We start from the raw sequence: 23976 nt of genomic DNA, 5'->3' as shown, positions 1-23976 counted from the left end.
AAGGGTGGGTGATGGAGCATGTGAAGCTCCAGACCCTGCAAGACTGCTGGTGTGGGCCCTATCAGGTGAAAGAGCGCACAAGTGAAGTCACCTACTTGGAAAACCTCAAAATTCCCAAGAACTCTTTAGGGGTTTACACGTTAAACACCTCAAACCACACTTTGAGATGTCTAAGTTAACCATGCTCCTGGTCCCGGATGATGTATTGGAGGATGAGAGTGAACTTCTCCCTGACCTCTTTTCTTCCAAGAAGCAGGATGGGTCAACAACAAAGAGACTGCTGCTAGTTGTTGGGGCAGTTTTCCTCTTTATTATCTCTTACCCCAGAACTCACTACATAGTGTACCCATGATATTGACATAGGGGACAGTACACCTGTGCAAAGTAAACTTTACAGGTTGTCTGATAAGGTGAGATCCTTCCTCAAGGAAGAGGTCTCCAAGATGCTGGAGTTCGGAATTGTTGAGCCCTCAAACAGCCCTTGGTCAGGCCCTGTGGTGTTGGCCCCCAAGACTGCCCCTCCAGGTGACACCCAAGAACATAGGTTCAATGTGGATAATCGAAGGTTCAATGCAGTCATTAGAATGATGCCCAACCCGTTCCCTGAACTGATGAGCTCATAGATCGGTTGGGAGCTTTCAAGTCCCTCAGCACATTTGATTTAATGTCTGGGTACTGGCAGGTTGCCTTGACCAAGGGTACCAAAGAGAAGAGTGAGTTCTCTACCCCAGAAGGGCACTTCTAGTTCCAGATGATACCCTTTGGGTTGAAGAATGCCCCTGTCACCTTTCAGAGATTGGTCAACCAAGTCCTAGCTGGGTTGGAAATCATTAGTGTTGTCTAAGTAGATGACATTGCAGCCTTCTGTTCTAGCTTGGAGGACCACCTGTGCCACCTCAAGGAAGTGCTTCAGGTTCTCACAACGCAGGCCTCACTATTAAGGCCAGTAAGTGCCAGATAGGGAAGAGTTCAGTGGTCTACTCAGGTCACCAAGTGGGAGGAGGCAAGGTGCAGCCTCTCCAGGCCAAGATTGAAACCCTTCTGGCTTGGGAACTCCCAAGACCCAGACATAAGTGAGAGCCTTCTTAAGCCTCACTAGGTATTATAGGAGATTTGTCAAGGGGTATGGTACCACTGTTGCACCCTTGACAGAGCTGACTTCTAAGAAGCAGCCCAGACCGGTGATCTGGACAGAGGTGTGCCACAACTCTTTTGATACGGTGAAGGAGTCCATGTGCACACCTGTCCTCAAGGCCCCCGACTTCTCCAAAGAATTATTTGTCCACATGCGTGCCTCAGAGAAGGGCATAGGGGCCAGGCTCTCAGAGCTAAGGGAACAGGGCCAGCCTAAAAGTGGAAGCCCCATCTTGTTTTTTGTGTAGGTAATATTTAACGCATATCTTGCTATGTTAAAATGCACACAATGCAATACATTTCCATCATTGGGGTTGTAGCTTTTTTTATATATGTATTTTAAGCTATGTTTCATGTGTTTTTGTATTTGGTATTTTTAGGTGTGTACTTATTTTTAAGTCATAATGTGCAAGTGTTCTACTACTTTCATTTTTTTCTGAAATTAATCTACCCTTTTAGAATTTAGTGCTCAAGATTCTCTTAGCCCATACCCCCTTGCATTTCTCATCCTGCATTGTGCTTGGCTACACATTTGTAGTGTGCAAAATGTTTGAAAGAGAATACACCTTTTATGTGTAGTTCATATGCATAATGTTCATATGCATAATGATATTGTTAGACTTCTTTTTTTTTCATTAGTGCAATCCCTATTTTTCGTTTTTTATGCTGTGTATGTCATTGCTATTCTTACAGATTTTGGACATTCTGAAATTATATAGATTGCAGAACCTTAAATATTCACCCACAGTCTTTCTATATTTCAAATCAGAATATCTTTTCTCTTTTCTGAATTTCTGAAATATGACTGCGTTTCTGTTTATGAAGTACAGTTCTGTGGTTTTTTTCCACACCTAAAACCCAGTTTTGATGGTAACTAAATATGTTCCTAAGTTGTTGAATGCAGCTTGCTATTGTATAAAACGTTGTTAAATAAAATACCACTATTAAATATAAATAATACATATTATAATGCATTATCTTGCTATCATTAAGCACTGCACAAATTACCGCTGGCACTTAAATATTGGTGCCAAAATTGTTTTTATCATCCAGTCAAAGATGTTTGGTTAAAGGTGCGGCCCGTTAAACTGCTAACAGTTGAGGTCTCAGGAGACAGTGTCCTGGCATCTAGTAGCCTCTGTTCTAGGGCAAAATAATGATGACCAACTGGAAAAAGGCATAGTGCGCATGACTGGACTCTGTGAGTAGATAAGGTGGTGTGTTGCCTGGAAACATGGATCAGCGTGAACACTTTGTTAGTATGGATTTTTTGGAAGCATATCTGGAAGGGATTAAATACCTGTAAAGTGTGGCATTCAACTCAGAGATTTACTGCTGTAAATAGAGAGAGTAAATCAGTTTCCAGGATGGGAGGGGTAACGGAACACCCACAAGCTTCGGCAAAAGGTTTTCTACAGGGGGGAAATATTCCCAACATGGACAAAAGGAGAACAATTCTCTTGGAAAAAGGTACTGGGATTTCAGCAGATATAATTGTGTACCATGTACAATTATAATGGTAAAATTCCAAAGTACAGTCATAGCCAGGAATTCACAAAAGCTTTTTTGAAACACACCTCTGAATTTTCCAGGGATAACTTGGAAACGTTTTGTGACTTGCAAAAGTCATATATATGTGTCTGTAAGCGGTCATATGTCTGCAGATTCAAACTGATCCAATTCGTATTTATATTGTTTCTACCAGCTATACCTAATTACCTTTAACCTCTCTTATTAATTATTAATGTGATTTACTCATCTGTGGAAAATATACTTAAAATGTGTTTGTTTTATGTACATATACACCCATGAATAAAAATGGTAATAATCATATATGTAATCACAGGTATATCCACTGCTAAGCAAATACATATATTGCTTTCTGTTTACATGAAGCTTCCCATCGAACTCTATTATTCGCAAACCTTTTATGACCTTGGAAGGCCCAGAATCCATAATTCCCCATGTGGTGCATTGCACATTTTCCAGTAGCATAACCTTGTTTTCAAACATGGAAAGGGACACAGAATTTTGTGAGAAGAGTGGAACTTGTAGTGTGTGTAGCAATGATATCTTTCCTTAATAGCTACCCTGCGCTTCCTTGAGGATAATATCCTGACACCTGCTCTTTAGTTTTTTCTCAGAACAACAACTTTCTTTCATGCGGTGATAAAACATTGACTTGAATTGAGAGGTCAATTTTACGTGTTTTTAGGTCTTAGGGCCTGATGACGACTTTGGCGCAGTGGCGACAGTGCAATGCTGCCTCCACTGCGTCAAAGCCGGGCGAGCACCACCGACCGTATTACGCAAATGTGCAACTCATAATAAGGTTGACTCTTCTTTGGCCTTTCCCATGGCGATGCCTCGAAAACAGGCACCGCAAGGGGAACGGTCATTAAGTTCCAGCAAGGCATGGACTTTCACGTCCATGCCGTGCTAGAACTGTGTTGTGCCCCCCCTGAATGTCTCCCCATGGCGTGGGGGACATGGGGGCCCTGTGGGGCATCCTTTGTTCTTGCTCCGCCAGCTATTTCATGGAGGGACTCAAAATATGCTGAGCGGCACTGCGTTGTGGCGCTCCTGTGCCACGCTAAGGAGCGACTTTTCCGTGGCGCAGCAGGAGTTCCATCGCCAATATTACTTTGTAAATCATAACCAGCAATACGGTGGACCACCACTCCTGTGCCACCATGAGTCTGGCGGTCACAAGACCGACAGACATGTAATCAGGCCTTTAGTTCCACATGAACGGTTCTAACAAGAGCCCTGGTCAGTTGAAATGACAATTGTCTTTTTGATCTTTTGCTTTGCTGCCAATTGTGCATTAAACACAATTTGGACTTTAGGCTTCCCGATGTGTTGTGCTTTATTTTTTATACATCCCTCACTAAAACATTGCGTGTGAGATGTTGCGAAAGAAAGATATTCATATGGGCAGCAAAATAACTTAAAATATTTCAATGATGGCTGCAAGAAATTTAACAATACACAATTTGTAGGCCAAAAAGAGATGTTGAGACATAAAAAGAAGGATTTAATGAGAAATGGACATGCCTTAAAGCACATTGTACTTTCAGTACTTCTGGCGTTAGTCAAAAATAAGCTTACCTTTTACAAGATTTTACAAACCCTGGTGTGCAAACATACTTTCAGGTTTACCATAGAATGAAACATGTATCGCTCATTACAACAGCATGATGTTCTGTTTATTCTCTGATGAGTTGAACTGAGCAACATTTTCACACATACTTAAACAATAAAAAGATTTTTGTTAACTAAGCCACTTATTAAAGGTGAACAATTCTTAGGATGCAAACTGTTGTCAATAAAAGGTGCCTCTTTTTTTATACAAAGCATTGTTAACAATGAATGGAATTAACACAAGTAAGCTAATTCTAGGTTTTAATCTCAATGCTGATACCAGTGATACTATCTGATTATTTCAATAGTTCCATTTCTGCTTCACAGACCCGCATTTGGAGTCCTTGAAACCGATAAGTATGATGTGTTTCTCCAAAAGTTCTAAAATACATGTGTACACATGTGTGGCACTCTAGAACACAGGAAGTATTTCTATCGCAGTTTATGATGAGACTTCTAACAACTTGTGGTGACAGGACAATGGACGTCGAACTAAAGTGTGTTAAGATGGCATCAACAGTACATGAAAAGAAACCAAGAACAAAGGGACATTGCATGAGAAAATCTGCATATGTATTGCATTGTAAAGTTTTACAAACAAATTTACATCAAGTACATAATAAATATATTATAGAACACTTATTTGTAAAGACAACTAATTATGTTTTTTTCTGTACAGAGAGGGTGGTGCATGTTGGTAAGGGGCATGGTCTTTCAGGAGGAGTATTCATATTCTTCGGCACTGCGGCGTCCAAAATCCATCCATCCCATGTAGTCTCTGTCATTTATCCGGTGGGTGGGGTCGATGATGGGCCGGTTTTGCACAATTGCATATCTGCCAGCTGGACCACCTAAGAAACATAAGAACAGGTATCATGAACAATTGCAAAGCAAGATGTAAGCTACTGGTATGACACAATGTCATTTGTGAATGTCAATGAATACTCTGGGTCTAATTCCCTGAGCCATTTACGATTTTTAGTCAACATTTATGGCTGCAAATGGCTCCATTGATGCCTGCCAGCTGTCCACAAAAGCATACCTGACAGGTGTAAATGATTTTACTACTGCTAAACTGTATGCCCTAAACTGTGTACAGTAACTCAGTAGTAAATCCCACACAAAAAGTGAGAAGTGGGAGTTTCAAGGCAAGCTTTGCTTTGAGTTTGTGAACATCCACAAATTCAAGAGTTTGTCATGGTTTAAAAACTATTCTCCTCTCTCTTCCTATCCTGGAAACAGCTAGAGATTTACCCCAGCAAAGAGGTGGAGTAACTCCCTTTCCAGGGTGAAAAGGCAACAGAACACCATCAAAGTTTATCACGTTGTAGTGAACTGCCTTTATCCACAGGGGAAAATGTTTTCGGTGTGAAGAAAAAAAAAATTCATTTGCACATTGGATTCCCTTTACACAGTGTACAATTATAACCTATGTACAATTACACATTGGTGAAACAGCAGCCTTCAAAAAATCAAATGACTCACCTAATAATACATATTAAAAGTGCAACGAACACAGGTTTTGAGGCACACTACTGCTGATTTTTGGGAGAAAGGAAAAATCGCAAATCATGGTCTGTGAGAAATTGAACTTTTACAAGTGCAGATTTACGATTCAGTTTATGAGCAATTTCTGCAGGATGTTCTGCAGATATTGTAGTTTGTCTCAGTAGGTATTCCCAGTGCTTTGCAAAGTACTTTGCTGCCCTCCAGGTATAGGCCTTCACAATAAAATATATCTCAATTAAACTGAAAAAATAAAACAAGGATCAAAATTACTGTTGCTGTGACAACCATGAGACGTCTCTGCATGAGAATAAGGAAATTTTATACATTTCACGTTAACACTGGTCTACCGTTTCCTGTCTTGCTATTTGCAAGGAATCAATTAAATAAATATCGCAAGCTAATCCAGCTGCCAGACTTGTTGTGTAAAATTGCTGAATTATAATAATGATACTTTACTAAATGCATGTTTTGCATATTCATTCTCTATGCAAGTTTCGTGCTGGTGTTTGTGTAGCTTTTCACAGATCCAGTGCAGGACACACTATGGGCACAGTATGGAGCAGTAACACGGTCTCCACCCAAAGTTACCTTGTGGACAAGGCAGAGAAGTTTACCTTTGATTCTGTTTTAGTGATCATGTAAATCTGGATTGTTGTTGTTGAAATCTGATGCAGTACAGCACAACAACCAAAGGTGCTGCGCAGGGTTTTGTCAAAGGGAGAGTGAAAAAACAGTGTCCTATCAACTAACATTTGTAACTGACAAAATCTCCCCAGCACTGGTGCACTTTAGGTTGCCATGCATCAACGCATACACCCTTGCACCTTTGTGCAAGGGTGTGGGCGTTCTGTCAAGCATAGGATTTGTACTGGAAAGGGAACCTTCCAGTATAAAAACTTTAGTTTAACAATTTTCCCACTTTTTATGTGTGCTGTACAATGCAACACACATGCAATGTTTAAAATGTATGGAGAAAATAGAACATTTCTCTCCTCTGTTACACCTGCCTCAAGCAGATGGAAGGTTTTGGAGCAAATCTCTGTCTCCAATTGTTAGTAAATAGAGATTCATGTGAAAACCCATGGGTGGTTACATTGTAACGCTTTGTACGACCCATGGAATACCCACTGATTTGAGCTTTAAAGTAAATACTGCAACAATACTTTGCACTGGGTTTGCATTATAAAAGTAATGCAAACTCGGTGGAAATGTTAGTAAATATGTGCCCTATGGCTGGTTCTTCATTCATGTATATTTTTAAGTTTACTATAAAAAGCATTGCCAATGTACAATCTGCTTCTAACTAACATCACACAATGGAAGTGAATATTTTAATCTATGGTTGAAAGCAGGACCGGACTGGCCGTAGCGGGCACCGGGCAATTACCCGGTAGGCCGCACGGGTGGGGGCCGGTTTTGGGCCCCTGGGGGCCGTTTTTGTTACAGGGCGGTTTTTGCAGCATAGCTGCAAAATCGGCCCTGTAACAAAATCGGCTGAAAACCGGCAAAGAGCTCAGCGGCACCCCCAACCCCTGGGGGGGCCGGCTGAGCACTTTGCCAGGGCCGGTTTTGGTTCTCAGTCCAGCGCTGGTTGAAAGGATGACTACATTGAAAATACCTGCAAAAGGAAATGTTAGACCTGTCCACCTTTGGCATGGTAGTCTCCCAGACATTTTGCCTTCACTATACCCTGTTTTTTCTGAACCTATTTTTGTTGACTTCTGTACCCTTTACCACAGCTAAACAGTGGTAAAGTGCTTGTGCTCTTTCCCTTAAACATTGTAAAGTTGGGATGCCTATAATTAGCACATTTAATGTACTTAGAAGTCCTTAGTATATGGTACTACCTTTATCGAGGACTGTAAATAAAATTCTATTGAGCTGCTGATCTTATTGAGACACCCACTAAAGAAGCCCTGTAAAACATGTCTCAGGCCTGCCACTGCAGCCTATAGTGCAGTGCTAAACTGCTATTTTGATGAGCCAAATAAAAGCTTTTGCCAGCCCTAAATCTTCCTTTTTAATACCTAGAAGTTACCCCAAAGGTAGGCCCTAAAGGCTCAGAGGGCAGGGTGCATGGAATTTAAATAGTAGTGCATGTGTAGTTAAGTTTTTTATGTATTGGCAGTGAAAAACACCCAAAAAAATGTTCACTGTAAAAAGCCTAACTCTCTCACAAAATAACACTGCATTACCTTATTACACTTAATTGCTCTCCTGTAGTGTGATGTGCAGTCATTCCAGATAGGAGACAAAAAGACCTTAGGTGTGGAGTAGGGTGTTCCTCTCCTGAGCTTCAAAGAGCAGCCTGAGGATTGTGCTCACCACAGTCCTGACTTCTGGATCTGCTTGCCTTGTCACTGGCAAATGTAGCCCACACCTGGGCCTGTCCGCCCTTTGTTACCCTAGACAGATTGGAGCCAGACCCAGGCGAAGGGGAATAACTGACCAGAACTAGTTAGGGTTAGATAAAGTGGGTGACACCCACACACATGCTGGCTATAAAAGTGGCACCTTCAGAACCTCTTATCAGAACAATCCTGGACCTGAGAAGATTCAGAAGAATATTTGCTCTACTGTCTGTAGAAGGAACACTGGACTTGCTTGCCCTGAACTCAGGACCCGAAGAGTGACTCCAAGGGTCAGTTAGCTGACCTCCTATTTGAGCTACCGGGGGACAACAAGCTTCCGGAGGCTTTCCCTGCAACTGGCCAGCTGACCAGCACCAACTGGAAATGCCTGAGCCATTCTCCTGGTGTGAGTCCTGACCCTTAAGAGCCACCTCCCCAGGTCCTGAACCCATGGCTGGTGCCAAAGTGTATTCCTCCAACCTGTAAACTACAAGAACTGGTCTCCAGGTGAACATACAGAGGTTCTGGGCTCTTTGCATAGAAAAAGAACCACTCCTGTTCTCCAAACAAAGGTGATTGGATGTCACTGAGGCCAATGTGGAAATGCATCCAACGGCAACGCAGCCTACTCGGCAACAGACTCTGGACTTCATCTGCGCAGTGATTTTCATGTCAACAACAACCATCCTGTGTTTCCCACCAAGTCAAAACTCCGACTGGCACCCAGCTCTTAGCACTGACAATGACCTCACCACCAGCACGAAGCTCCGACTTAGGCTCCTCGTGTGTAATTGGACTAAATTAGAAGGTAAACTATCCACTGGGATGAACTTGGTATCTGTATCCGACACATGTTCCATTGGAGCCTGCCTGACTTTTGACTTTGACTTGGTCTAGTGTGACCAAATAACCTGGATTGGTGCTTTGTGCTTTTTGTCGCTATATTTAATTCAAACTTTAAAAATTCACATCTCTGGTTCAGCTTATTTTTGATTTTGTCATTTTGGTTCCATTTTATTTATTAAAATGTACTCTATTTTTCTAAATTAGTTAGAATTTTTTCTTTTGTTGTGTTTTCACTTTATTACTGTTTGCGCGCTTCAAAAATACTTTGCACATTGCTTCTGCATTAAGCCTGACTGCTTTGTGCAAAACAACCAGGAGTTTAAACATGGGTTTATTCAGTGACTAGTGGTTCACCCTGACAAGAATGGTGATTATTATCTTAAATGTAAATTGATACTTGTATAGCGCATTACTCACCCGCAAGGGTCTCAAGGCGCTTGTACGAATACCGCTGTGGAACCCATCCTGGCTTTCCCTGTGAGGCGTCCACTCCTGGGCACCCCCAAGGTGGAGGCCAGGCATCCTTAGCGTTGTGGGGGTCGTTGTGGAGATTAAGCAAGCTATTGCCCAGAGTTGCAGAGTGGGACTCCATGATTGGAATGGCACCGAGGCGAGAATTATCAGGTCCGTGGAATTTTTGAGCCGAAGACCCGCCGAGGCGGGGAATTGAACCCTGGTCCCGGGCTAGACCTCTGCATCAGGGTCTGCCGCTCTAATCATTGAGCCACACTTCTCCATCAATCTTGGCCCCTTAATACTCCAATTTTCTTATAACTATCCATCCCTGAACCAGAAAAAAACAATACGATTCCTTATCACTACCCATCCTTGAACCTTAAATATCCTACCTACCTCTTACCAGTAGCCATCCCTGAACCCTGAAAATCATCCCTTACTACCTCTTACCACTATCTTCCCTAACCCTTAGAACCCCTTAGTACCTTTTACCACCAACCATCCAGGAACCCCAAAAATCCTCAACTACTCAATAATACTACCCCTCATAGAAGCCTATAATACCCTGACTCCCTTTACTACTATCTATCCATGAACCCCTAAAAACCCTTACTACCTCTTACCTCTAAGTAGCCCTGAACCCTAAAAATCCCTTATAACTCCTTACCACTACCCATGCCTGAACCCTAAAAGCCCCTCTAAACACCACCAACAACTAATACACCCACCCACCCTTCAACCTTAGTTACGTTTTAACTAATGTGTTGTAACTTACCTTATTGTAGCTTACTGCGGTGTAGAGATAAATGTGTTGTAGTGCTTGGCATGCAGTGGCCTGTCATTATCTGGATGCATTATAAAGGTGGGCTACAAGCTATACTCATTTGTTGCAATTTCTGCTGTCTCAGTAAGTACTATAATATTTTCACCTTTACTACAGAAAATGTTTTATCCTATGGTCACTATCACTTGCATGCATTATCCTTCTTTTCTGTATCAGCTTTAAAACCCTCTTTGAGATGGTGTGGTTTTTTATTTGAAAGGTAAGGAAGAATTTCAGGATATACAGTTTTAAAAGGTAATTCATGCTATGATGGATGGAATGACTCATTAAATAATACCAATGTCCAATATTAGGTGTTATCCGTAGTGTGGCGGACCGTAAAAGTCAGAAAATGAGTGTCATTTGCAAAAATAAATTGTAAACTCAGACTTGGTATCTTTGCATACTGTAGTAGACTTGGCAGTTTTTACTCTCAATTTTTGGGACTACATTTCTAACAGTGAGCCCAGGACTCTCAACCACTGTGGAAGGAGGTTCTCATACTACAGACCAGATATAAATGGTCCCTCTGGTGCGGATCATTAAGGGTCATTGTCTGAGAAATCAACTGGATGCTGATGATATGAAGACCATTCTAGATCTCCAAGAAGACTGGACTGACACTAAAACATTTCAACTTCCCTACTATCCATAAAAGAGTGCATAACAAATAACTACCTATTCCTAATGACTGGCAAAACTGAGATTGCTGGGTCGCTTCAGAATCTATAAAAATAATGCAGAAACTTGTTGTTATGTTTGTTTTCGGTCCGCAAGTCTTTTCAACAATGAAATAGGCCTGCTATTATCTGCATGCCCTATCTAAAATGTGTCCATTGCTTGGGACCACCCACTGCATCATATGGATCTAAATAATAATGTTCCCTGTGCTTTTCTGTTGCTCATTTGTGTATCTGAATATGTCACAACAACTAATGGTTAAACTGCAGGCTGTAAAAAATAGGTTGATTAGATGTATACGTACTCTGAGAGACCACAACCATATTCCAAATATATGACTGTCTGTCGGCTGGATTAGTCAGGTTAGAAGCTCATATTAAAATAAATGTGTTCAGTGGTATCTGAAAGGGTATTCTACCAGAATATCATGTTTTAAATATCATCTTAAGGTAATAGTGTAGCCAGAACATCAACCACCACAATATTGTGGTGGTAAGAATATATACGTAAGTCTAGATTCACTATTCTTAACTCCACTTATATGAACTGTGGCATGAGATACATCTTTGAGTTATGCAGATGTGGCTTTAAGAATACTAAATCTGTACTTACCTGTAAATCCTTATTGAAGCTAATCAAAATCCTGGTTACAACATTTTTGTAGTATGATATTTTTTCACTCAATATTCTAAACATGCAACCTCTGGAATATCATTTATTGTCTGAGACCTAACTACCAACCTTGTAATTGGCTTCCAGTTGGTTAAAGCTCTGAGGAACCTGACTGTCAGTTAGTAATAAGAGTCAAAAATGTCTTCCAACTTCACTGAAAGCCCAGTTAGCAGGAGCATTGTTTTCTTAGAAGAAGTAAGACAGCAGCTTAGCTACTAGTTTCTGAAAGAAGTTGAACTCCGGCTTATAGGGCGACAGTAATTGAACTCTCTTGCATCCTTGTTGAATTTGTTTGTGAAGGAAGCAAATTGTTCTTCCCTCCGCTTGTTAGGGACCGCCCTGGAGAGTAGGGAGACAATAATAAACCTGCCAACCTAATCTGTAATATCCAGAGTCGAAGACCCAAAAACCATCCCTAGACAGAATGTTTCTGATGATCAAGATTTAATAACAGCAACGAGAAAACCAACCTGTTCCCCAGTAAAGAGTGTAGAAGAAGACGTCTCCGGTCCCACCCTGGGAAGCAGGGAAGGGTACAGTCTTACTTCCTGGGGACTGTGACAGATTTATTCCTGCATCAATGGATTTGGGTTTATCTATGAAGAGGCTAGCTAGCAAGTCACACAATCTTTGGAACATTGGACCCTTTCTTGAATGTTAGTGTAGATTAAGGAAGTTGTTGACTTCAAACAGCTGATGAGCAGAACTTTGGCTTTCATTATGTATGAATTGATACAGATGGTCTTGGCTACCTTCAGAGCTATTTTGTAGGTTTATAATTGTTGCTTGTAAATGCAGCATTTGGAAGCAGAATATGCATTTCCCCATCTTCCCTGTGTTTCACTTGTGCTTAGTTGCTCAGTTTTCACGGCATCACTGAACTAACGTTTTGGGGTTCTGGCTGCTGTCTAACCAATTTCCTTCGGCTCTATCTCTCGATAATGAGCTTCTCGAACATACTCGTCCAGCAGTTGAAAAGGATTGGATATCAGGGCTCTATTGAACATGCAATGATATGTAGAAGTGAAGAGAGAAGGTCATGCCAATTGAGAGTCATGATTGTGTCACAATCATAATAGTTGTTGCTTTTATCATGCATATGAAGTAAATGTTGAAAAACATCAGAATAGCTGAAACATTTAAGGACAGGTGAAACTATTGATGTGCAAACAAACATCCTGTCTCTTGTCCTTGACATTCAACGTGCATCATTACGTGAATCGTTATCATGATCCCCTTTAACTGAGCCTCTCACACCCCATGTACTTCTTCACTTCCCTCATCATATACATGTAACAACTACAAAACAATCTCGTCCATAGCAGAATAATCATATATTCCTAACGACGGCTTCCCTAGCACCGTCACTGTCCTTGATGAAATTTAACGTATTTTGTTTTCTATTTTAGTTCTACAAATTGTTTTGGGTCGTATTAGACCTGACCTGACAGAGCATCTCTCTGTAAGGCGTAGTGTTACTCATTCTTTAAATAATATTATCATAGAGGGGTTTTCACCTCTCTGATCTCATGCTGTTGGCTATTTGTTATATCATTCCGCTTTCCAGGAAGTGCTTCCCGTGGAATGCATGAGGGACTATTTTACTTCTGAAAAGTACACTCAATCATCCCTTTGTTTGTCACATTCTTTTCTTCATCTCCTATATGCATTCTCTGCAGAAAGCAATCTATTTTTGGTACCTTTCCCCAGCATTGGAAAAGTCACTAGAATAGGTTTTACTGGGATAAACAGCATTTGTGAATGCAACACAAGTAAATAGCATTTATGAATGGTCGAGTTTATGTGCCTTGGCACATTTAAGCCAGACCTACTGACTTTGTTAATGTTTATTTTACGTAGGTCGTCCTGTTAAACATCGCATGAATAACTATTTTTCCTGCCAATGCGCTATGCAACACCCTTTATTTCTCAATAGTATCTTTGGGTATGCCCTGGTTAGGCACCCTACTGTAGGGAGAACCCCAGTCTTCATCATTTATGCTTACATAACCTTAGAGTGACATTCATTTCTCTCACAAATTCTTTTCCACTGCAACCTTTAATGAAAGAGTACATTATTTGTGCCTACTATTCCATCATTAGGCACACACACATACACACACGTCATCCCACCTGGAGCGACCACGCTTTTTCTCAGCTATAAATGATATATGAAACATTTGAAAGTCAGAACGTGGTTCCTCTGCTAGAAAAACTATCGCTTTGCCTTGCTACAAGGCGGGGTTCATTCAAGATTAGATGGAGAAAAAAAGTGCCCCCCAAGCATATGTATAGAGACATGAGAAAGGGTCTTCATAGGAACAAATAAAATAGATTACATCTAAATCAACTGATCGCCGCACGTTTTGATCGCCCCTCTATGGTGTTTGTGTATTCAGAATTAAGGCCATATTTAAATAGTGTTTTGTTCCCAGAAAAGGGCCCTTGTGAATTGGGGATGCATGCATTGTATTTGTTTTTAAGAATTGCTCTACTTATTTTGAATACTTTTTACAAACCCTTATTCTTTACATGTCACACACAAACACTCATAATTACCAACTATTTATTAGCCTAAAACGTGAACTAGCACAGCTTACTCTGAAACTATACATTTTTACCTTAAATGTTCTATCATCAAACCACATGATGATGTCTCTGTCACACTTGATAAGGTGTCAGGAGGACTGACAAAGGTAGAATTTTTCAGATAGTCGGAATGTACCTAATGAAAACACAGGATCTGTAAGTTTACATTATAAAAGTTTATTTCCGCGAAATAGAAAAAATCACGAATGAACCGGGGGAAACAGTCAGAACACAGCAATGAAACGCCAGGGAATCGTGTCTTGAAATTCCAATCTTGGTTAATTGTTGTAATTTTGCAAGAAATTGATTCTACTAAAATGTATCGTTTCTGAGTACAGTTGCTTGTGCACATATTGGGAATTCACAAAAACACTGCACATCAGGATTCCAATCACGTCTCCCGCTAATATAGCATTTACGGTACCAGAGCTCATGTCACCACTGCATCAGCCGAAGGATAATAAATTCAACTAAAGAAAGTAAGACTCTTTGCCTCGGGCACAAAACATACACGCAGGAGAGCCAGTCACGTGAATATTTCTCTAAATAATAAATGTGCTCCAAAAATCGGACGGTGCCAGGCAGTCTGCTATGTGGAAAAAGGGACGCGCAAACAATATCTGCCCGAAAGACGAGAGGGCGTGCATGACAGGTGAACAAATGACATGCTTTCAATGAAATAATAACAACAAACAAAAACGCCTGTCCCGCTCAAAGCACTGCCTAATCCCTCCAAAGTTTTACCCTATTACAATATTGTGTGCATCTAAATCGAGATGTATTCTTTCTAGAGCACGAGTAATGCGGACACCGCCTAATCCCACCCACCTAATCCCAATGTACGTCCTCATTCTGAGTTAGAAGGTGTTCCTGAAAGCACAAACTAATCGCAATACATCCTTTTAATAAGAAATGAGCCCCACTGTAGCCCAAGTGCCTTGGATACTGCTGCACAGTCAGTGCTTATTTTGAGCCGGTGGTTGCCAGTGGGGACAACCAGCACTTATTTTTCCTGATCGTACATTTCCGAGAGCATGAGAGAAAAACACACAAAGAGGAAAGGAGGAGGAAGAGAAAGATAGAAAACCCGCCACAGAGGGAGGGCGAAGGAACCTGCAAGGGTTAGGTAATGGGGAAGGGGGTGTCTGGCAGTGGATTAAAGAGGTATAAAGTGGATTGAATATTATACATTCTTGTTGGTATCCCGCGCACAGACATCTTATAGCGCGGACAGGGGCTTCTGAACACAGCTTTGGGCACCAGCAATAATTCTCCTACAGAGGAAGCACTGCCTGCCCTCCAGTTGGATAACCAAGGCCTCTCTTTGTATAGGATGCTCGATAATGGAAGATTGAGGGCACATTAAAGGCTTGCCGCAGGGGGTGGTGGTAGCCCTCAAGATCAGGTTCAGTGCAGTGGAAAGACACAACAATCACACACGATTAAATTACAGCCTAATTAGACGTATTACTAATGAAAACACAAGATCTGTGCTGATAGCAGGTCAAATTGGACAAATCACTGAACATCAGAAGGTCGGAGTACATTCACGGGCTGCAGTATGGATTAAAACATTTGTTCAGATCCTTGTCAAATGGGGACATTTTGTAATGAGGGGAGCACTGGAAGACTCAAGGCACTCACTGGATTGGTTATAACCCAGCATGGGACAGTAGGGACCTTAGATTCGTTTTAGTGTGAAACCAGAGATCCAAACAAGAATATCTCAGGAATGTTAAGGCATACAACAGAGGTGCCGAGGGTCCTTCACACAGTACATACACCCGCAGACCCATGAACACACAGCAAGGATAAATGGCGGAAAGATGAAAACCTAAAATTGCAATTGGTCTTAGAAAAGGACAATATAGCATTCCACCTTCATGAAACCACTCTCCTGCCCTCCATTCAGAGACCCCGGGGATCAATATTATCTGATACAGAAGGTTTCCTGTGAGTAGAAAGAGAGGTTCATAAGCAGAGCACGCATCAGTTGTCTCATGACACAGATGACCATTTTGCTACATGTTCAGCGCAGCCCTAGCTGTGATGGCCTTGAAATGTTGCTGGGCGAATCCGGAAGGAGAACAGCCCTGGCAGCAAAACCTAATTAAGCCAGAGCATTGTTTCAAGGCAGGCCTCTGGGTTATTGTGCATTCAAGGCCAACAAACAAATAGATGTGAAGCTCCAGTGAGGCCTCTGATGTGCATGTTCCAGAGTCACCCCCATAGGAGAGTAAACACTGGTGCCTGGAACCATTATCTTGAGTGACATTTAATGTGCCCTCACAGATAGTACTGTTATCTAGTACAGAGTGTCAATGCATAACATGCATAAGCACAATCACAAAAATACACATAGGGGTAACTAAATGACCGCTGTTATGTGAGACTAGTATTATGCTATGTATATATTATGTTATGTTATATTGATATTCCTTGAGGGGATTGGTAGATTCTCTTCCAGGAGTACAGGTTAAAGGCCTGTGCCACTCCGTCATTAATCTGTTTCCCTAGCTGCCTGTCCCCATAGCTTGGTGAGAGGGGATTACTCATCTCGCATTATGTGTGTTGATGGTCCACTTGGGTTCACTCCATTCCAGCAGAGACTGGTACTTCCTGGAAGAGCACACAAGCACAAGTGACACACCACAAGTGAGCTTCACACCCACTGTAAGAAAACCATAAAGGAACCCAACAAGGTTAAATAGGTGTAACACGGTGCAGTACTTCACACGATGTGATGACTTCCATTGCTTGAAACAACACGAGTACAAGAAGTTGTCCCTGATAGTCTCCTTCATCCCAAGCAGGTGATAAAAAAATAAATGGGTTTATCAGTCTCCAATCTAAACAAACGCAAGCACAAACGTCTGACACTGCAAACATACCCTAACAACAACCTAGCGCACATCTGTGCACAACCAACATGCAGTATATGTTGACACATTTCATACACAAGAAGTCTGTGAAACAGGCACAATAGTTAGGACTCCATCCACACACTCTAAAGATGTTTGCAAATAATTGGAGTCATATGTTTTTTGTTGGCAGTTTCACTGCCAATACACATATCTTATGAGGATGTGGCCTAATAGCAAGAGTGGTCGACCTTGAAACTGGAGAACCGGTTTCGAGTCTTGGCAGGGACACTCAACATGCTGTGATTCTAGGCAAATGACTTAATCTTCCCGTGGCAAAAAAATGAATGTGTCTGTCTGTAACACAGCTGGTGCTCATGTAAAGCGCTCTGATGCCTTTGGGTCAAGTTCCCGCCATTTAAAACTCCCCAAAAATACATGACGGCTGCTGCTGAATATTTTATTTATTTAATTGGGCGTTTTTTAATGCACTAGAAGTCTTCTTGACGCTACTTAAAAGTGCACTAAGAAGAAAAAGAAATCTGTGGATTTAGAGAAAATGTGATTTTGGAGCAGAACGAGTCCAATTAGGCACCCTTTGTGTTCTAAGCTGAGATTATGCAGACATGACCTCCGACGGTTCTCAGAAAGAAACTCAGAATAATTCAATGTTCAGGAATTTAATGAAATGCATATTGTCTGACTCAACTCTTAGGAATGGAGTCAAGGCAATCCATAGCGTTGGGCTCTGTGTTCTCAGTGATCTTTCTCTTTGTTTCATCCACTTTCTTGTGATATGCCACATCCCAACTCTATCTAAACATGGACTACTGCAGAAAGAGGAAGGTCAGGCTGCACAATGACAAAGCCCAATAACAGGCACCACAGGAGCAAACATGTAGATGTCACAGCACCAGATAAAAGTTACACAACATGACAGTGGCCCAGGTACCATCATAGGTGCCATCTAGCCAAATATGGATATCCATACTTCCTAACACAACAAAGAAAGAGAGGGGGGGGGCCAAGGAGCTATTCAAGGTCCAGTGTCCATGCTCCTAATGCCTACATTCGTTTTCACAAGGGGACACTGTTCCTGTAGCGCGGTGCAAAAAGTCACCCACGCATGAGGGTGCAAATAGTCACCCGTGCAATGAAGATCAAAAAGGTGAAGAGATAGAAAGAGAGAAAACATCCTAGGTAAAGGGGACCCATTAGTGAAGTGGAACAACCACTTGTCCTCTGTTGCCCTCACACACCCCAAGAGGTGTCATGCTTCATCATCGGGCAGTTGCTCCTCGTAGGGCCGGCGCTGCAATTCCCTACGAGTTCCCCAAAGGGTCTCTTTATCAGAGATCTTTTTAAGGACTGCCGGATGGTGCATGTGGGTGTGTGGGGTGTGGGTCCAAATGAGGGTGATAAAGGTGCGTGCAAGGTAGTGAAAAAGTTAATAAAGGGTAAACATGCAGCGAATGTATGGATAGTAAACCCTTGGCAGGTGAAATGCTAAATAACATCTTGCCCCAGAGGCACACTATGTCCGGGTGTCAAAAGGTCATAGGTCAACATGTTTCACGCCTGCGTCGCCTTAAGGGTCGTTGGCGCTTCTTCAGGACCAGAGCAATAATATATAAAGCTTTATATAATTGATGTGAACACAGATGTGGCACATTATGAGGCATCAAGTTGTTACTGATGCTCTTATTTGTTGTTTATTTTGTGTTCTTTTTCCTAGGTTCTCATCAGGAGCGTTTTTCATCATGCAGCTGTAGCCATATTATAGGTATACAGGTTACTGCCCCTTCCCTTTTTGATTTAGAGGGTTTAGTAATTTTTTTATCACGTGCACTTTATATATTATTGCTCTGGTCCTGAAGAAGCGCCAACGACCCTTAAGGCGACGCAGGCACGAAACATGTTGACCTATGACCTTTTGACACCCGGACATAGTGTGCCTCTGGGGCACCATCCGGCAGTCCTTAAAAAGATCTCTGATAAAGAGACCCTTCGGGGGACCCGTAGGGAATTGCAGCGCCGGCCCTACGAGGAGCAACTGCCCGATGATGAAGCATGACACCTCTTGGGGTGTGTGAGGGCAACAGAGGACAACAAGTGGTTGTTCCACTTCACTAATGGATCCCCTTTACCTAGGATGTTTTCTCTCTTTCTATCTCTTCACCTTTTTGATCTTCATTGCACGGGTGACTATTTGCACCCTCATGTGTGGGTGACTTTTTGCACCCCGCTACAGGAACAGTGTCTCCTTGTGAAAACGGACATCCATACTTCCTAACCACCTTGGGCCACATTGCTGATAGGTCTCCATTTCTAGGTGTCTCTCCTTTTCCAGCACACAGTGTCCATTGTACATGGGATATCATTAGCTACGTTTTCAGAAATAATCATGGTCACACTGCCGTTGCATGTTGACCTGTAACTTATATTTCTCATTGATTGTCAGACAGTCTGGATAAATGCTTATATCATGCTGACCTCTCAAATTACTGCATCCACATCACGATTGTTGCCTCAAAGTCTACCCAATCCTCAACCCTGAACACGTTGTTGACTTGTGATGAGCTCTCTTCACAACACACTGCAGTGACATATCCCTGTATTCATGCATGCTTTGCTAAACAAGCATTGAAAATGCAATAGGTCTTGCCTTTGATTAAGTTAAAGCCATTTGCTTTGCTAATGGTATTGTATAGCGAAGCAAATGGCTTTAACTTAATGAAAGGCGAGAACTATTGAATTTTTAATGCTTGTTCCTATTGGTCACAGTTACAGTGTCCAGGTCCTGAACGCAGATTTTACACGATATACGGGACCCACAACTTAGTTTTCAAATATAAGTCAGGAACGTGAGATGCGAACAACAAGGTCGAAAAGAGAAGCAATGAATAAAAAAGTTTAAGCGCACTAACTTGGGGAGGCTAAGTTGCACGCTGATGGTCCCAAATTGAGGCAAGTCCCATGCTGTTAACGTCTGAGAATTAGAGGGGATACCACTGTCACGAAGAAGGTCTGGAGATGAGGTCTCCAAAGGAGCTAGGGGCGGCGCCATACATAAAAAAAAAAGTGCCAGCCTGCCTCAAGCGCTCCTTCCGAGCAGTCCTGCCTGCCGATCACATAATCTCCCCGTGCCTGAATGTGCCCTTGTGTAACGTAACCAGAGCTAATGTAAAGCGCTCCAATACCTTCAGGTAGAGTTCGCGCTACAGAAATCTGCACTGAGTAGGATATTGGATACTATAAAAGAACATCGTGCTGAGACCCGGGCTTACGAAAAAAAAGCAAGGTAGGCGTCTAAAAAACTGGAGGGGGCGATACGGAAAGTCGGAAAAACCTGTGCAGAGATCGGGAAGCGGATTAATTTTTTGGAAGCGGAAACGGTGTTCGAAAAGGGGTTGTCCGACATTAAAGAGGGACCAAAACCCATGATGCACAGCTCACTGATGCTATGTGGAAGCTGGAGGACATGGAAAATTGTGTGAGGACCAATAAACTCAGCTTCTTAGGGATAAAGGAGGGCTTGGAAGGGGAGGACATTCGTTCCTTCATTGTAAATCTGCTTAAAGATTCCTTCCCTGAGCTTACAGGGTGGGAATGGGAGTGGGAATTCCAGAGGGTCAACAGGTTCCCCTTCAACAGACATATAAACTCTGGTAGAGACACAACCCAACCAAGAGCCATTTTAGTTTTTTTTGGTAATTACATACTTAGGCAGGCTATTTTTGAAAAAGCCCGCCCGAGGCCAGACGGCAATATAAAGAGTCCCTATTTTTTTGTACGCCCAGATTTTTGTCATGTCACCGTGGAGCGTAGATGGCGACTTCGGCAAATGATTAATCCTTTTCAGGATGCTGGGTTTGAGGCTTTTTTACTATCCCCTGCTAGGCAGAAGTCGATTGTAAGAGGAGCGGTTAAGTTTTTCACCTCTGAAATTCAGGCTAGAGAGTATCTAGAGCAAAGCCGGTCAGATAAAAGAAATGTATGAGGTATCAATGTAACTGTAGGGCTAATTTAAATAAGAATGTCCTTCTCTTTTTCTCTATCTCTTTTTTTTAAATGTCAGTAAAAGGTCTTATATGCATCTTTCTTACGATACGTTCTTTATTCCTCCCCTTTGTTTTTTTTCTCTTTTCTTCTTCTTTTTTCTTATTGACGCTTTTGGTTTGATAAAGAGCGGAGAGAGCTTAGAGGGTGGGAGCACTGTGATGTTATTTCCTGTCTCCATCATGCAGACCTTTTGTGGTCTGGCTGCCTCTAAGGGTAGGGGAGGGAGTGGGGAGAGGGGATGTCAGGGGGAAGGGACTGGGGGGGTACGGAAGCTACGAGAAGTGTACATTGCAGGAGAAGCAAGAAGCTTATTACGGGTATTATTTTACATGGTTACTAACAGTTAGAGAGCAGCTTGGAAGAAAGATTGTACAAATAGGTTCGCAGGATCAATACAGTATTAATTCAGATATGGTAGCACAGCTGGAAACAATATTTTTGGGGAACTATGGCTAAAGTTCGGATAGCGACTATGGATATATGTGGGCTCAACGATGGGGCTAAGAGGAGGAGGATACAGGAATACCTCAAAGTGTTAAAGGCAGATATCTATTGCCTGCAGGAGACCCACATTGCCAGGAACTATAGCAACCCACTTAATTCCCTGGGGCTGAAGGTAGCAGCCTACACTACATAAGATGTGAAGACTAAGGGTGTCGCAGTCCTCATTAAAGGTAGTGTCATAAAACCTGGTAGGAAAGCTGTCGATAGGAATGGTCGATGGGTATTATTGGAATGCAGCCATACAACCGGTTCTTTTACACTATGTACAGTCTACGCCCCTGTTATAGATGACCCAGGGCTATTTATTTTCTTGGCTAATGAATTACCATCTTGGCCAGCCCCGTTTGTTGTGTGCGGGGATATGAATCTCAATGGGTCTATAGACACTCCGGGAGACACTCCGGGAATAGGAGGGACGTTTATTAAAGGGCGGAAGCCACATTCGATGAGGACGTTTAAAAATCTTGTAATAGATATCGGTTTGGTAGATGTTTGGTCTAAACTTAAAGCTCCTGAGCCCAGCTATACTTTTTATTCAGCTCCACATGGCAAGTTTGCCAGACTGGACTACTTTTTATCCTCGCCATGTATACTTCAAGAGGCACAAATAGAGCTCTTCCCCAGAGTCATGTCTGACCACAACCCGGTAGTCCTAGAGGTCTCTGTAAAAGGCATAAGAAAGGAATATTCTAGATGGACTTTTGAGAGGGCTCTGCTGTCAGATCAAAAATGTATTGAATATATGAAGGACTGGATCAAGGAGTTCTTTGATAATAATAGTGGTAGTGCCCCCCCAGGTATGGTGTGGAATATGCTTTTAAAGTGGCAGCAAGGGGTGAGATCTTGCAATATTGCTTGAATTAGCGGAAAAAAGAGGTAGAACAGATTAAACTGTTTTATCGAAAACTTGCCTGACTAGAAACAGAATTGATGAGTACCGTGTCACGTGGTGGGGAGGTGGTAAGAATTTTGAGCTCTATTAACATTACCAAAGCTTGTCTGAATGATTTTAACCCCTTCCATGCTCATGACGGAACGGTTCCGTCATGAGCCACGGTTGAGCTGTGCTCATGACGGAACCGTTCCGTCATGAGCCCGCCCGCGCTCGAACCCTTCAGCACCGCGGCGGAATTCGCCCAGCGCTGAAGGGGTTAATACTGAGAGAATCGCAGGTAAATACTTAGCTAAGAAGCAGGATTGCTATGAATATAGCGAGACAGTGGGCAGACTGCTGGCAATCAAAGCTAGACAACAGGCTGCAGCAGGATTTTTAGACCGGATTAGAAATATGCCGGCTTTCTGAGAATGTTATGAAGACCTGTATTCAGCCCCATCTAGCAATGGCTCAAATTTGGAAGTACAGGAGTTTGAACCGCTAGGAAGGGTCCCACAGGAGGAGGTTACCCGGCTTGGGGCAGAAATCACACAGGAGGAGCTATTTAATGCTTTACAAGCCCTTCCAGCGGGCAAGGCATTGGGAACTGACTGCATTCCTATGGAGTTTTACAAGGTTTTCGTCAGCGAGATATATCGCCCTATGCTTAGTTTATTTCAGGAGATCAAGGTAGGGGCCACACTGCCGAGCTCCTGGGGTATCGTGGACATTGTTAATTTTTAAAAAGGGTAAAGATCCAACAAACTTAGGTTCATATAGGCCTATAACGCTGTTAAACAGTAATGCTAAACTTTATTCTAAGATCTTTGCTACATGTCTTAATTCTGTGATGCACCATCTTGTCTCAGTATGGCAGCATGGTTTTATACAAGGAAGAGGGACGGTAGATCATGTTAGGAGGTTAATTACCCTCTTTGATGCTACGGAGAGCGCTGCTAAACCGATGGGGGTAGCCTTTTTAGACGCGGAGAAGGCCTTCAACAGGGTGTCATAGAATTTCTTATGGCAAACCCTTAAGACTTACGGCCTAGGGGAACCAATTGTGAAAACAATACAAGTCTTATATGTCAACCCTGTAGCAAGATTACGAATTATGGGGGAAGAGATGGCTCTTTTCTCAATCGGCAGGAAACAAGACAGGGCTGCCCTGCTTCCCCCTTACTGTTTGCCCTCTATCTAGACCCCCTCCTTAGGCGTCTGGAGGCTCTACAGAAATTATTCTGGTCAGTCTGCAAGGCGGGGACACCAAACAACTGGCTTACGCTGACGACGTGGCTATAATCTCATCTGATCCAGCCAGTGCAATGATGCAGTTGAAAGCATTACTGAAGGCTTTCGGACCCAATCGGGCTTTTTATTAAATAAAACTAAAACGCAGATTGTGACAAATAGATTTGTCCCAAGTATGGAGAATAGAACTGTTGAAAAAGCAGTCTATTTAGGCATCAC

The 23976-nt window shown here is 42.3% G+C and overlaps 1 protein-coding gene across 3 annotated transcripts in view; it reads right to left on the bottom strand.

The window, feature by feature from the left end:
• Positions 1–4150: 4150 nt before the first annotated feature.
• The window catches only part of CCK (cholecystokinin), a 102638-nt gene continuing 82812 nt past the window's right edge, over positions 4151–23976 (bottom strand). For all 3 annotated transcript variants that reach the window (XM_085630090.1, XM_085630091.1, XM_085630089.1), the window contains exon 3: positions 4151–5129. In XM_085630090.1, the coding sequence (XP_085486216.1) occupies positions 4993–5129 (137 nt within the window). In that variant the 3' untranslated portion in view covers positions 4151–4992. The remainder of the gene's footprint in view (positions 5130–23976) is intronic.

Source organism: Triturus cristatus, chromosome 10, assembly GCF_964204655.1.
Source record: "Triturus cristatus chromosome 10, aTriCri1.1, whole genome shotgun sequence".
Taxonomy (NCBI): Eukaryota; Metazoa; Chordata; class Amphibia; order Caudata; family Salamandridae; genus Triturus; species Triturus cristatus.
This window is presented reverse-complemented; position numbering and strand designations above follow the sequence as displayed.